General features: G+C 39.0%; 2 protein-coding genes across 2 annotated transcripts; one reads left to right on the forward strand and one right to left on the reverse strand.

The window, feature by feature from the left end:
* Positions 1-3727: 3727 nt before the first annotated feature.
* On the reverse strand, positions 3728-5885 carry LOC111227197 (small integral membrane protein 10-like protein 2A). The gene is made up of 2 exons (XM_022752626.1): positions 5502-5885; positions 3728-4710 (listed from the first exon to the last, which is right to left on the reverse strand). The coding sequence occupies exons 1-2, from the start codon at positions 5679-5681 to the stop codon at positions 4690-4692; spliced, it is 201 nt and encodes a 66-aa protein (XP_022608347.1). The 5' UTR covers positions 5682-5885; the 3' UTR covers positions 3728-4689.
* Positions 5886-7066: 1181 nt separating this feature from the next.
* Positions 7067-14025, forward strand: LOC111227294 (ras-related C3 botulinum toxin substrate 1-like). The gene is made up of 6 exons (XM_022752722.1): positions 7067-7418; positions 8733-8804; positions 9359-9476; positions 9751-9813; positions 12050-12209; positions 12318-14025. Exons 1-6 carry the CDS (start codon positions 7384-7386, stop codon positions 12446-12448), a joined length of 579 nt encoding a protein of 192 aa, XP_022608443.1. The 5' UTR covers positions 7067-7383; the 3' UTR covers positions 12449-14025.
* Positions 14026-14906: the final 881 nt, after the last annotated feature.

The raw sequence follows: 14906 nt of genomic DNA on the forward strand, positions 1-14906 counted from the left end.
AGTCAAGAAAGAAAAGGTCAAATATATGATGTGGATAACTGCATAATTGGTTCAACAAAGACAAAACAAAACCAAACCCCCCTCTCAAAAAAAAAGCGGAATAATAAATGACCAAAAGAACTATAAGAGTATATCTGTTGAGCAAAGGACACCATGGCCTCTTTCTCATAAAGTGCAGTTCAAGACTTTCTGACTAGAATTTAAGATTTTCTCCCACACGTCACCTTATATAGATGTTTATTTTGCATGTGTGTGTTGTGTGTGTGTTTGGCATCATATTGACCCATAATATACAAGGATATATTGTATGTTTCCTAAGTAGTTTTTAAAAAAAATAAAGTTATGAAGTTTTGTTTGACAGCGTTTATGCAGACTTTGGGAAAGCACAGCATGGGACTCATCTGCTCACCGTTCATTTTGAGGGAGAGACAACTGCTCTCAGTTTACATGGAGTATAAAAGACAACATTAAACAAATAAGAACTCATCTGTGCATGGGCACAGTGGCAAAAAATAAGACTACACAGCATACAAATCTGAAATCAAACATGGATAAAGGTAACTTAAATACTGAAATTCAAAATCAAAAGACAACAAATCTCAAGATCCCACACGGATAAATTGTTAAAGGTTTGTGAATAATGTGTATGGAAGTGGGTTGTACATCAAATGTACTGCATTGCAGCTTTAATTGAATCCCTGCCATTTCCATTTGCAGTATTATCACTCTTCCACACTCAGTCAAATAAAACACATGTGAGCTACTGCAGATGCCAAAGGCTAAAACTCTATAATCTTTACTCCACAACCCCTTTTTTCTGAGGGTACAAATGGTGGTTGGCAAAAACAGGGTAAAGATAACCCGACTTATCTTTCATCTATAGATCTCTCTCCCGCTCTCTGCCAGTCCTCTATGATAACCTTATTAAAATATTTTCCTCTGGCAAATCCCTGAGAAATAAATCCTCTTTTTCCAGAAAAGGGGGGCGGGCAGGAGGGTTTGTCTGTCACATGGAGAAATACAGTTGCCGTGGCAACCCCTGATGGTTTTACACTGCAGCCTGGCATCAGAGTGACTGGTTAGGATAAGTTTGCTGGGTACATTTTGCGCTGAGCGAAGGTGTCAACGGTTTGGAAATCTACTTAAAAGACGTGCACATTTTAAGTGCCATATGGGTCTGCTGGCTAAGGTTCATTCATTACAAGTATTCATGCTCTATAAACACAGATATGGATCACAAAGGATTTTTTAATTGATGTAGATCAGAGAAAGAAGAAGCAAATATACTTCATAGCGCAAGCTGAATTTATGTTTTCTTTTCAGAAGTAGAGTCATGATTGATACATTTTGTAAAAGTTACCATAAACAATAAAGTACTGTGTTAGAATAAAAGTGATCATGAATCATAACAAATGAAAAAGCAGAATTGAGCAGAAGTAGAAATTCTGTATTGTGACAGATAGCTCTGGTTGTATTACAGCTTCATTACCTGCGTCAGCCAGTGTCCTCCTCAAAGAGACCGACAACTCATGATGTGTGTTTCCAACAGATCAGAAAGGCGATCCAGTACCATGATAGACCACCTCCCCCGTGTGGACACATCTGGCACTGCCATACATTCATGCTTAAAGTAGAGGAAGTAGGCCTTCAATGTCTGGACAGGCTGGCATCTTCAGTCTCTTCATGGAATATTTAAAACACCTAAATTAAAACAAATTAAACAAAGATATAAAGTGAAAGCAATGCACATTGATATTTGTATATCATTTTATGTATGCATTTACTGAGTCGTACTGTAAGTAAATGAAAAATATGTTAAAGGGACAATTATTTATCTTTTTGTAGTTTTTATAAGGGTTAATAGTATAATAGTTTAATAGTTTTTCATTTTAGCCACATTAAAACAAATTACAACACGGAAAACACAGAGAGCGGTGTAAACCTACTATTACTAAATACAAAGCACTGTCATTAGTTTTTATGAAAAGGTGCTAGGGAGCTTTTTCTTTTTAGAGATGGAGACGCATCATAATGCAAAAAAAAATAAAATAATAATCAACAGTTCAATCACAGTTTCAGAATGGGACCATGGGCGAAGCTTGTCCTGATCTGTTTTTATTAATGCATTTTGAATCTTCCACAGTCTGTCACTGGCTGGATTGATTAATCTAATATTCATTCTTTTGCCCAGTTGCAGAAGCGAAATGCTTCAACACAGTGACTGATGAATTTTATATTTTACTGTTTATGGAAAATACCAAAATGGATTTGGTGGAAAGGAAGGGAAGCTTGTATTGAAAAAAAAAATCCAGTATACCTGGATGATTATACTGTATTTTGGGTATGTTAGGAGATGTGATGTAATAGTTGAGATTCAGAACTAAATTGGAAAGGAATAGAGCATACGTTTATTGATAAATGCATATTAATACTAAATTTCATCTTCAAAAATATGTGTATTTGTTTCAGATTAGAAAAAAAAACATAATCTGAGAGGCAAATTTAAAAAAATCTGGAAACCATTCAGCTACGCAAGAAATTCTCATGTGGGGAAACTTCTCATGCATGAAGAACTGGATCACATTTAATTAAAAATGTAATGGTATACTTTGCAAGAGGTGAAAGTATGCTTTTTATTTATTCATATTTTAATTTGGGTCTCCATTACTACTTAATGGGTAATTATTTTATTATGAGCACATAGTTGGACTGACTGACTGTTTGACAGAGTACATCAACTTCTCTGTTCCAGTCCTGTCCACTGTTTTCCAACATCAAGCCAAGGTTACCAAGGACATCAAAGCACTCCTGAATGAGAGGAAGAGGGTGTTTAGCTCAGGGGACAGGGAGGTGATAAAAGGGCTCCAGAAACAGCTGTCAGTGAATATCAGAGAAGGAAAGGAGGCCCGTAGGAGGAAGCTGGAGCAGAGGCTGCAGCAGGGACGCCAGGGAGTTTCTAGGAGGGATGAGCACCATCACTGGTTACAAGCCCAGCACTGAGATGGTAGATGGAAACTTTGACAGAGCCAGTGAACTAAACCATTTCCTCAACTAATTCAACATGTAGCCTCCCAATGACCACCTTCATCAAAAACCACCCAGCAACACCTCACACATCATGAAGGTTTTTGAAAGACTGGTCCCGGATTTTGTCCATTGATCCCCCTCCGGCTCACCATACCAACCAGATATCGGAGTGGATGCTGTTATCATCTGCTCCACTGTGCCTGCATTCAGCTGGACAGAGCAGTGGGCGAGGCCAGTATAATGCTCTTTGATTTCGCAATTGCCTTTACAACCGTTCAGCCTGGTTCAGCTGGTAGTGGACTTCAGGAGATCCAGGATTCTTGCTTCTCTTTCCTTAAGGGGAGAGATGGTGAAGATGGTCCAGGAGCACCAACACCTGGGTGTCCACTTGGACAGCAAACTGGACTGGACCAGGAACTCTGCGGGCCTGTAGAGAACCGCAAGAGTCTGCTCTTTTTCCTGTGGAGGCTCCGATCCTTCAACATCTGTGGCACCATGGTATGGATGTTTTATGAGTCTGTGAGGTTTTCCACATTTTACTGTCTATATGTTGTTTGAAGATACAGTATGTAATGGGAAATGGCATCAATTTATAATGGGAAAGATTACAAAAATATATTTTAAAAGAGACACTTTAATAAATTAATGAAGAAAAATTACCCCAAAAAAAGGCTGAGAATAGTGATTTCATTCATTTATTACTTTTCAAATTCAATCATTCTTATCCTCAATTCTCTGACTTCAAAACCCAGTATACACATTTATCACAGAAATAAACACTTGGGACAAATGCAGCTACAAAAATCGTATTGAAGGTAACATTTTTCACTCATGTCACCTTTCCAGTGCCACTGATACGCAGAAACACAACAGTGAGTATGACAACCTGTGTGTACAGACACAGAGAGGACATGCAGTGATTCCCTTTGAGACTGCACTTACTGACAGACTGTAAATTCCCAGCAGAACAGTTATGGCAGCTTTCGTGTTATCCTACAGCAAACCTCTGTTGAAAGATCATGTACCGCTTACACAGCTAACCCCCAACCTTAAATAAAGCGTCCGAACCACAGAGGGCAAAAAACATGCGTGTTCGTGTCATGCGGTGGAGATATTAACTTTTTAAATTAAAGTGAAATGGTTCCAGTTTATTCTGTGAGATGTTTACACTGACGCCTATTAAACATACATGTCAGACGATAAAGAGAAGCTACAAAGTTCCACAGCAACAATCATCTGTTTTCACGTTCAAACCCATGCCGCAGTCCTTGACATCCAGAGAAACGGCAGTGTCAAAATCCACCTTCCGTCCGACACAGCCTTCACAGACAGGATGAGCGGCTCCTGAATCTCAGGTGGTGGCTTAAAAAGGTGACCGTGTAGCATCTTTTCCCTCCACCCTCACATACCACCGCTCACCTTGGCTCATTTTTGCAGACATCACTGCCTTCCTTCCCCTGCAAAGGCACTGGGCTCATGTGACATGGGCTGACCGCAACAACTGTGTGGTGTCACATTGTTGCATTGTTATACCAGTCTGCAGAATTCAATTTTTTCTCCACACATTGCTGTGCAGCATTAGCCAGTTTTCTTTACAGGACTGAAACATGGCAGTGCTCACAGTTTATTGTTTTGAGTCCAAATGCAGGCATTGATGATTGATCAGTGGATTTCAATGTGTACCTGTGAGGAGATAAGGCAGCTGTCAGACAATGAACTACATACAAACTGAAGGGATAAGACACTTCTATCTTGGCAAATCACAAATGAAGACATGAATGAAAACATTGACAGGCCATTGATCTCAAACTATAAAAAGCAGCATACACTGCACAGTTGCCAGTTAATTAGGTATTAGGTTCATTGTACAGGCTGTAGTTTGTGACGCTGTTGAATAGTAAATGCATTTAGAGCTGAAACAATTAATCACTTACTCGACTTATGGACTTGATAATCAGTTCAATTGTAAACAATGTAAGCAAATGAAATTTTAGTTGAAGATGAAGCACTATAAATTATGGAGGCATCAGTTGGTATGTAAGTATTAAATTGAATAGTAAAAATTAGTTGATTATTAGCCATTATCAGATTTTTTTAAACTCCCAAATATCAATATAGGTATTGGGCTCCAATACTGGTCAAGCTATAACTTCATGGAGGTAGATTTAACTACAAGCCTGTTGTATTAGACTTCATTAGTTTCAGTTAAGTGTACCTAATAAACTGGTCATCTACTATCGATCTGCAGAGGAAAAATATTTTAAAAAACATCTCATTGTCGTTCATTCAACCTCCAGCCAACATATGTTTATACTGACATGACTTCAGACAGCACAATGTTTAAAACTAACCCAGCATTAAAGGGCCTTTCCCATCAGCTGTTGGCTTATTGACATTAACCAGCTGGTAAACTGTAAAACTTAACTACAGCTTGTGCCTTTTCCTAAACGAGGGTAAAGTGTTTGAATAATTACCTGCAATCTGACATTAAACATCATCGAGGCGACGAGGTAGATATAGGGGAATCTGATTCGCAGTCGCCATGCGAGATCAAAAAATATCAACAAAGTCCTCGTCAAGCCTTTGGAAAACACTCCGTAAGACCGACCTGCAGAGCCCGAAAACCGGAGCACTAAATAAGTCAGACCCGCCATAAAGGCGCAGTCTGCCTCGGCGGTATCTCCAGTGACTGAGTCAGCTAGTGCGGCAAGCAGACGAGGAAAGAGGTGAGTGATGTGTGACAGTTCATATTTCTACCGCTGTCTGACTCCGAGCTCCATTTTTGTTTTTACACGGGCTGGTTGTGTTGGCAGAGCTGCTCCACCCCAACAGATCATACACAGATCCCCGTTATGGTCACCCGGAGGACTGATGACGGTGTGACACACGGATGTTGGAAGAATACAGTCAGTGGCCGTTATGCCCCGAGTGTAGGTTCTCAGGCAGACTGACTAACAGAACGTACAGGTACATAGGCTACTGCAACCTACCAGGGATATGAAATGATCAATAAAAATAAGCTAAGAAAACATTAGTCAAATAATACATCATGTGTGCATATTGCATTTAACTTTTCTAACAACCTTTTTGTTGTTTTTTTTTTTTTTTGTTGTTGTTGTTGTTGATGTGGTGCCATATTAAAATACTTCTTGCGAATAGTGTCTTGAACAAAGAAATTTAAACCATGAAGGACACTGCTCTTTAATTACTTACATAATATTTATCACCAATTAGCCATATCTTGAGTCAGTTTGATTCTCCATTAACAGACGTCCAAACACATCATCGTGAACAATACATCTTGATGCTAATTCTGTTACACTGTATTTATTTGAGCATTTCCCCATAATTATATTCATTTCTCCTAAGAATACACCTTTGTTTATTGTATTTACAGCTGAATCAACACCAGACCCAACCATGACCCACACCAGTCTCTTACCAAGTATCACTTGGTTATTGACAACTTGGTATTTAGAACATTTACAGTTGGAAAATGATAATTGCATTGCAGTCAATGGCATTTTGTTTTTGGTTTGTTTGTTTTTGGCATGAGGTGCATTTTTGTCGGTTTTGCCCCTGTCCCTCAGAGTCTATGAATGTCCTTACTACACTAACTTATATATGGCAAAACAAAATCGTTGCCTTGTAGGCTTTATTTAAAGCTTTATTGGCCAAGTTTGTTTCACATACAAGGAATTTGCTCTTCTTTGTACACAGCCCGTAAGGCAAAATTCAGGAAATAACCCCCAAAGTCTCAAAGTCCATAGTAATCAAGAAGGCTTGTTGGGCTGACGTCAGTTCCTCACTCCGTGTCACACCCTTACTTGTCCGTCCTGATTTTTATTTTCTATTATTTATTTTAACCAGCCAAGTGCAAATTCTCGTTTTAAACTTCTTGCCTCCTGATACATTTTCTCTTAAGACATTCTCTGAATTTAGAGAAACCAGTGATTTGCCAGTTGCCTGTGTTTGGGACGTTTCAGTGGGCGTATCTGCCCCAGTGCACCGGATGCAGCATCTGGTGGGTGGTGGTGGCGGTGTCTAGCTTCATTTTTTTCCTCAGGGGTGGTGGCCGCTGTTTTGCTTCACAGCTTCCCAATCAGCCCACGAAAGCATGGGAATGTCGAGAGGGAATTTCTGAGTAAACTTGTGTTAAAGTGTTAGATAAGTTGCTGTAAGTTTCCCCACAACCTCTTCCACATCCCAGGAGCTCCACTGTGAAACCAAAGGCCGTTAAGGAGACGTTGTTTGGACGTTTCACCAGCGAGCAATCCCGGACAAAGGAAACGAGACGTGCGAGCTAACGTTAGCTGGCTCCCCGGGCTAACTTAGCATTCCTCTAGCTGCGGCGCAATGCAGGCCATAAAGTGTGTCGTTGTCGGAGACGGGTAAGTTAACTTAATCGAGTTGACTAAGGGTTTGTGCCTCCCACTTAGTATTTAAAGTCAAACGATGAAGTGTGACATTAGCTAAAACCATTGTCATCAGACTAGCTAACGTTAAAGCATTTTGCTCCAGATTTTTCCAGACGGGTAAAGTTAGCCACCAAGCTTTAACTTTACCTGTTTATGTTACGTGAACATTGTCATTTACACATAAATCGCCACTAATCGTATACAGGTGATCTTATATAGCTAATCATTACATTACAAAATAGCTAGTATGCAAGTGGTTGGCTAATCTTTCACTGAAGTTATCCTGGTTACATTGTTTTCTTCACACTTGGGTGAGTCAGACATCAATGGGCAGTTCACCTATCCCTCTAAGCCGGAGTTAAAATTTGGCAATAGTTACTTACCAATTAAGAAATATGAAGAGTTTTTGTCCGTCATTTCATTGGTGTGAGCTGCCGTGTAATGCACTGTTATGTTACACATGTTGCGCATTTTCAGCTTGTTAAAAGTTAAAGGAAAATGTGAAAGCTTTGTCTGCAACAGCTAAAGACTGATAAGGGATCAAAAACGAGCCATGAGTGATTTTCTGACAACATGTAACAATATGTGGGAAGTCAACACACTCATAACTTATTTGCCAGGGTGTGGTGGATACCGCAGCAGCAGAGTCATTGATGGGCCCACGACTGTGTTTAGTTTATTATTTTCGATTTTGATTTCGACAAAGCGGAACCTTTAAGTAGGTTGGGTTCATATTAAATGGTATACCACTTAAATTTCATATGTGATCATTACAACACTAGCGATGTTATATGCATATTTTGCAAACATCAAATTCAGTCTACACCATGTAAGTCTGTTTCCTCACAAGGAAGACCATGGTTCATGTAACTGTCTATATCTGATTTGAAAGTTTGATTAGATCTGAAATAAAAGGTTGATTAATTGATTACCAGGTTAACAGAAAGCAATGGCAATTCTGAGAATGTATCAATAGTAAAGGACAAGGACAGTTTACAAGTAAAACTAATCAAAGTTCAATGTTTGTACGTTTGTATTTGCTGGTTTCTCAGTGTTTTGGACTCGGATCTTTGAGTTTTGGATCATGGATTGGACATCAAGGAGTTTGAATATGTCAACTCAGGCTTGGGAAACTTATGATCTGCATTTAGTTGTAGACCAGATTTTGATTTTTTCATGAGTTACTTCATTAGAAAAATATATTAATACATATCCAGAACGGCTTTTTGTGCTCCCATCTTTTTGGGGTAAAATCATAAATACTTTCCTTATCCTTCTGTCTTCCAGAGCTGTGGGTAAGACCTGCCTGCTCATCAGCTACACCACCAATGCCTTTCCTGGAGAGTACATCCCCACAGTGTGAGTATTTGAGACTGCAGCATAGAGTGAATGATTTATTTATTTATGTCAGACTAGGAGTCGATCAACACTGACAGTCCACCATTTGTCTCCACCCTTGTTTCCTGTACAGTCACAGCATAATGAAATTGGGATCTTATTTTCAGTTGCTTTTTTGAGATGAATATTTGGTTGCCTGCAGAACAGGTTATAATCGCTGCTGTGGACTGCAACTAAGATTCAGGGAAATTAATGTTCTGGGAAGGATAGGGAAGGAAAACCTGCACCCTATCTGATTCTAGACCAGCTGTGGAAACTATGTTGACCTGTATCTGTCTGCTCAGTCTGCATGGACCAGCTCAGCAGGCAGTTAATAAGCAACATTTTGTGTTTTGCATAGTCAGATTTAATAGATGAAGATTCATTTTCAAAAGAGAACGGAAGAGGCACAGCAGATCAATTGAGAACTAACCCTGTAGTTTTTATTTCCTTTCACATTTTATGTCTGTAGTAATTTTTTATCAGCTTACATTAGGCATGATGTGTTTGGCTTATTCTCACATCGCTTCTATCAGGTTTGACAACTACTCTGCCAATGTTATGGTGGACGGAAAGCCGGTGAACCTGGGCCTTTGGGATACAGCAGGACAAGAAGATTATGACAGACTCCGCCCACTTTCCTACCCACAGACGGTACAAAAAAAAAGTTTGACAATGCTGTATTATATTTCACTTATTATTGTTCTCTTTGACATGTGGTATTTGCCTTGAAGTATATGTTGATGCTGGTGGTGCCCTTACATAATCCATTTGGAAAGTCAGGGTGCTTTAAATGAATAAGGAAGTTAGAAGGAAAGAAAACACCACATCTTTGTTCGACATGACTACAGGAGATTTTCTTATTGCTTTTCTCCTCAGGAAGTGATTGTTATGGGCTCTGATTGCATTGCTTTCTTTCTCTTACCAGGATGTGTTTCTCATCTGCTTTTCGCTTGTGAGTCCTGCCTCGTTTGAAAACGTCCGTGCCAAGGTGAGTTGTTGCAGTACCTGTATGGGATAGAGAGGAGGTTGTAAAGGTCTCTATATGGATCAGGTTTGCTACATTGCATGAAAAGAGGTATCGGGTGATTTTGATTTGCCTATATTTTTTGTCAAGGGATGACTCAGATTTGTAAAGATTTATTTTGACCCTGGTGTCTGCTGAAAATCTCCAAATTAATTTATTCATGATTGAATCATTGCAGTGTTTTTTGTCTACGTCTAAGCAGTAATCTGCATTGTTCCTTAATTAGTATATTTTTATTGCATTTATCTGTCTGTTGGAGTGTTGTGAAACACCAAAAACAACACATTTACACTTGTCTGCTGTTGAACATTATTGATCAGATTTTATGGGTGGCACTGGTCTGGTCGGTTGATGCCAGTGCCATCTAACAGAACCATTCCAGATAAAAACATAGATTTACCATCACTGTAGCTGGTGATTTATTGAGGGTAGTGGGTTAGCCAGCCATCTTTGGGGATAAGTCAGGGAATCTGGTACCACAAAGGTGACTTTTTTTTTTAGCTTGAGGGATTTAAATGAAATGACGCAGTCAGCATTTCTACAGAATCCTAACATGATGAGCAGATGCATTGTGTGAACAAAGTGACCCACAATGAGCACAGCATGACATGTTTACTAATCAGTTTAATTGCTTTGTTCTTCGTGATAATTATTACATAAGAACCATTTTTACCCATTTGTCCACACAAGGTTTAAAACAGGGCTTTTATCTTCCAGAAGAAAGTTAACCACACTAGATGACGTTTCCAGTTGCATATTAGTTGCACTGTTATGTTTTCATTCCTAACAGGGACTGATTCAGAATAGCCAGCATTTTCCCTCTGAAGCTGTGTCAGACAGACTTGAGGCCTGCATGAAATAACATAGCCCTCTCATTCATTTGAATGGGACCAGTTCTTTAACATATCAGGTTTGCCAACATAGGGGGCTCAGGAAAAAACTTGAACCAGGTGCAGCAATTACAGAAATGCAACGCAACGTAGCGTCATCTGGCAAGGCCCTGCGCTGGCCAATCAGATACATGCAAGTTCACATTCCTGGTAGATTACTTTGTAACGTGAAGTGTATTTCTGCTGTTTGATTGCAGCAACGAAAGATAAAATAGTTTCTGTCCTGACTTTCCAGAATTGTTAAATCCTGTCTGTGAGTATTATAAACCGCTGTGCAGTGTTTTGGTGTCTGGTAAGACTTTAAACAGATTAATCTGTTACTGGACCTTTTGGATTGTATTTCATTGTCTCACTGGTACCTTAAAGAACATATCTCCACTGAAACAGCCCCCTGTGCTGTTTTTAACGTAAGGATGTTTTTGGTCTGAATTATCCATCACTGCAGCTCAGGGTGACTTTAGAAAACTTTTCTATAACCTTTTATAGATTCAATGAGATGATGACTGCACATGAAGACTTTGGTATCTGAGCAGTATCTGCACACTGCCCATTTGCTCCCAATAAATTATAAATAAACATTTTGGTCAAATTCAGCTGACCAATTTCAGTTCCCAGTGAGATTATCTGTAGTTTTTGTCTCTAGCTATGGCAACAGAAAGAGCTGCACTCTGAACTGTTTTGAAGCATACTTCTTATTAATATGTTTAATTATGGGACAATGGTGAAAAAGAGCAGCATTTATTTTTCTTACTCACTCTGGACTGGAATATGTCGTAAACACTAATCGCATTTAACATGGCATATATGATAAAACTGCCACACAAATCCTGCTCTGCATCAAAGACCAGACATATAGTTAACAACAAGCTGGTAAACATAGAGGAGCATCTCCTAGCTGAAGAGACTGATATTTTCCTAAGGAGTTGGTAGAGACCAAAAACGTAGCTAAAAGAGAGGGAATGTTGGACTTGTATTCGCCAGCTGGCCAGAAAAATGACTCTAAATGAATGATGATGTTGCTTCATATCTGCTGTATATGTGTGTGTAAATCTGCAGCTGTTTGTTAACAGGTTTACCAGATCAACTTAAAAGCTGTTTTGAGCTTGTTGCGTTGCCTCCAAGTGGCCAAAAAAACAGCTAGCGGTTTAAATGCACTCTTTTCTCTTTACCAACCCTGTGCTTGTGTTCCATTCACCAGCTTGGTAGTAGTGCATCTGTAGCAAATTTAAACGCAGTGGGCTGTGTTCAAGATACCACAAAAGTTTGAAAAATTACACCTCTAACTTCTCAGTGTTGTGGTCTCTGCACAGTGGTACCCTGAGGTGAGACACCATTGTCCCAACACCCCCATCATCTTGGTGGGCACCAAGTTGGATCTGAGAGATGACAAAGACACTATGGAGAAGCTGAAGGAGAAGAAACTCTCTCCGATTACCTATCCCCAAGGACTGGCAATGGCCAAAGAGATTGGTAAATGTCAAATAAATACGTTTTCTCTCCTGATTTATGCTGAAATATTTCATGAAAATGAATATTAAAGATATTAAACCAGAGGCTTTCTCTGCACTATTCCCTCAGGTTCCGTCAAGTACCTGGAGTGCTCAGCTCTGACTCAGCGTGGCCTTAAAACTGTGTTTGACGAGGCCATCCGGGCCGTCCTCTGCCCTCCACCTGTCAAGAAGAAGGGGAAGAAGTGCACTCTCCTCTAAGACTTCCTCCACTTGAACCGGTTACAGGGGAACATGACCGCTAGTGGTGAGGGTGGCTAAAAGACACAGGAGAAACACACCAGTATACACACAAAAACAATGTACTTCAGTTTCTTTCCTTCCATAAGTGTAGCTACAGCAGTTATACCAACCATTTCCATGAAAAATTTGACATAGGGTCAGATTTAGGAGAAGGGGTTGGATGATTATAGACCCTAGTTCTTTCCTAACAACGTATACTGTATAGACGAGACTATGAAATTATGAAATTCTTGAGGCCTTCTGAAATGGATTGGATGTTTTGTAAAAATGGACCGTGGAATGTTTTCAATTTGTTCTTCCACTGGTTGTCCACCTTTTTTTGTTTACAGTCTTGGTTGTTCGTCTTGAGTGGAAGAAATATTGCCAAATACATTCTGCACACATACTGTATTTTAGCCGAAAAAAAAAACCTTTGTTCTATTGTCTCAAACCTTTAAACCTTCAAAATACAGCTGGAAATTTGCTGTTGTGTGCTGCTGTTTGTTCAGCTCCACGACCAATGGCATATTATTAATTTCAGTTTCACTTTGCAAAGGGCAGTCGTGTGTCATCGCACTGTCAACAAAGAACTTGAAGTAACCATCTGTGAAGTTCTTTTTGCCTCAAATTACTGTTAGTGTACCATAATCTCTTCACCAGGAGTTAGTTTTCAGCCCTAGCATGATTCATGTTAATTCATTCTCATGGATTGAACGACGCCTGAGACGTACTGAAAAATTCAGACGGAGGAAAGGTCTGCTGACACCAACAGTGCTATTATTAACCCCTGAAAAATCGAAATGATCCAGTATTTTATGTGTTTGGCTCCAATTGGAACTGTCAAGTTTATGGTATTTTTCTTTCCTCTTTGCAATGTTTCCCTAGAAATGTCTCAACTGTATAGCTGCCCAGGAGTGCAAAGCTGAAAACTTAATTAGGTATTGGATTAGAACTGTTTAGGTGTTTTGGTGGCGGGGATCAAGAGCACCTTTAATGCTCTGTGGGCATTTATCAGAAAACTTTTGTGCAGCATATTTGATTTTTAATAGCATCACTACTGGCTAAGCAATGTCACTAAGAAGAGCATTCATGCCTGCTAATAACAGTAACAAAGCTACTGTCGGTTATGGTGTAGTATACAGTGTACTCATTTTTGTTATAATCATGTGATTGACTATTTTGTATCTTTCTTCACAGAAGTTACACTTCACTCACTGTATTGTTAAACTAACACTATGAATATCCTTTGTTTATTACCTCTACAGTTAACGCTACCTTAATCTCCCTACAAGCCTAGCTTTTTGTAATTAATGCTGATAGCATGTATGTGCAACATATACTGAAAACTAAGATTAGAATTGCTACAGTTATATTTTTTGCCTATTTACAAAATGTATTTGAACTACTAGATCAGGGGTTAAGTACATGTTGCTCATCTGTATTGTATTCCGACATCAAGCTGTGCTTTAATTCAAGCCAATGTTGTGACTCTTTAGTTTTATGGATAAAAGCTATTGTCACTTTTTGAAAAAGCCAATAAATTCCAGGAAAACGGACTCTATTCTGTCTCTTTGTTGGGCAACGCATCCTGAGTTTTCCCTTGATGCAACACTGGGAACACCAACACAAAACTAGAGCTGCAACAATTTGTGGATTAATCTGTCAACAGAACATTAATCATCAACTATTTTGATAATCAACACAAAAGGTTTGAAGATGTCACCTTGGGCTTAAATGGGCATTTTTCATTATTTTCTGACATTTTAAAGACTAAATGATTATAAAAGAAAATAATCAGCAGATTAATTGATAGTGGAAATAATCGCAGCTGTACACAAAACAATAAGAAAGTACTACTCTATTAGTCTGAAATACAGCTAATGTTTAACTCAGACCATACTGGAAAATTATGGTTTCAGATTAGTCAGACCAATACCTGTGATGGTTTTTTCTTGATTGATGAGATTTGAGTGATATTTCCACCATTGGTCACCTGAATGCCATGTGACTGAGCTGGAGAGTCCCCATTGGCCATTGCTCTTTAAAAGTGACTTGTTGCAAACAGTTTCTGTTGGAGGGTTGTATACACCCTGCAGTGTTGCCAATTTAGCACATTTGTCATTGGATTTAGTGACAAAAAAAAAACAAGACCAGGGGCTAGAGGCTTGTCTTAAGACTCATAATAAGCCAAAGAACCTAACAGGGGAAATAGACCCATATAGACTTCATTAGGCATACACCTGTAAAATCTTATGGACTCCAATACAACTGCTCAGCTATAAATTATAACTTTACTAAGTTTATAATGTTCAGTTTTGAATGTCTCTGTCAGAGATATTTATTTAAATATATATTTATTATTGATTTAGTTTGCAGTTGCAGTGGTGTTGAACTGGACTACAATATATTTAGGTGTTTCTGATGTTTGCCCACTTGC

This window comes from Seriola dumerili, unplaced genomic scaffold (assembly GCF_002260705.1).
Source record: "Seriola dumerili isolate Sdu_G_001 unplaced genomic scaffold, Sdu_1.0 BDQW01000169.1, whole genome shotgun sequence".
NCBI classification, from domain to species: Eukaryota; Metazoa; Chordata; class Actinopteri; order Carangiformes; family Carangidae; genus Seriola; species Seriola dumerili.

What these genes read in the sequence shown, in the direction of transcription:
- LOC111227197 (XM_022752626.1), bottom strand. Translation starts at nt 5,681, where the DNA reads ATGGCGGGTCTGACTTATTTAGTGCTCCGGTTTTCGGGCTCTGCAGGT. An exon ending in TGTTTAATGTCAGATTGCAG is followed by an intron (nt 4,711 to 5,501) that starts GTAATTATTCAA and finishes ATCTCCTCACAG; the next exon opens with GTACACATTGAAATCCACTG.
- LOC111227294 (XM_022752722.1), top strand. Translation starts at nt 7,384, where the DNA reads ATGCAGGCCATAAAGTGTGTCGTTGTCGGAGACGG. An exon ending in CACTTTCCTACCCACAGACG is followed by an intron (nt 9,477 to 9,750) that starts GTACAAAAAAAA and finishes TTCTCTTACCAG; the next exon opens with GATGTGTTTCTCATCTGCTT. An exon ending in TTGAAAACGTCCGTGCCAAG is followed by an intron (nt 9,814 to 12,049) that starts GTGAGTTGTTGC and finishes GTCTCTGCACAG; the next exon opens with TGGTACCCTGAGGTGAGACA.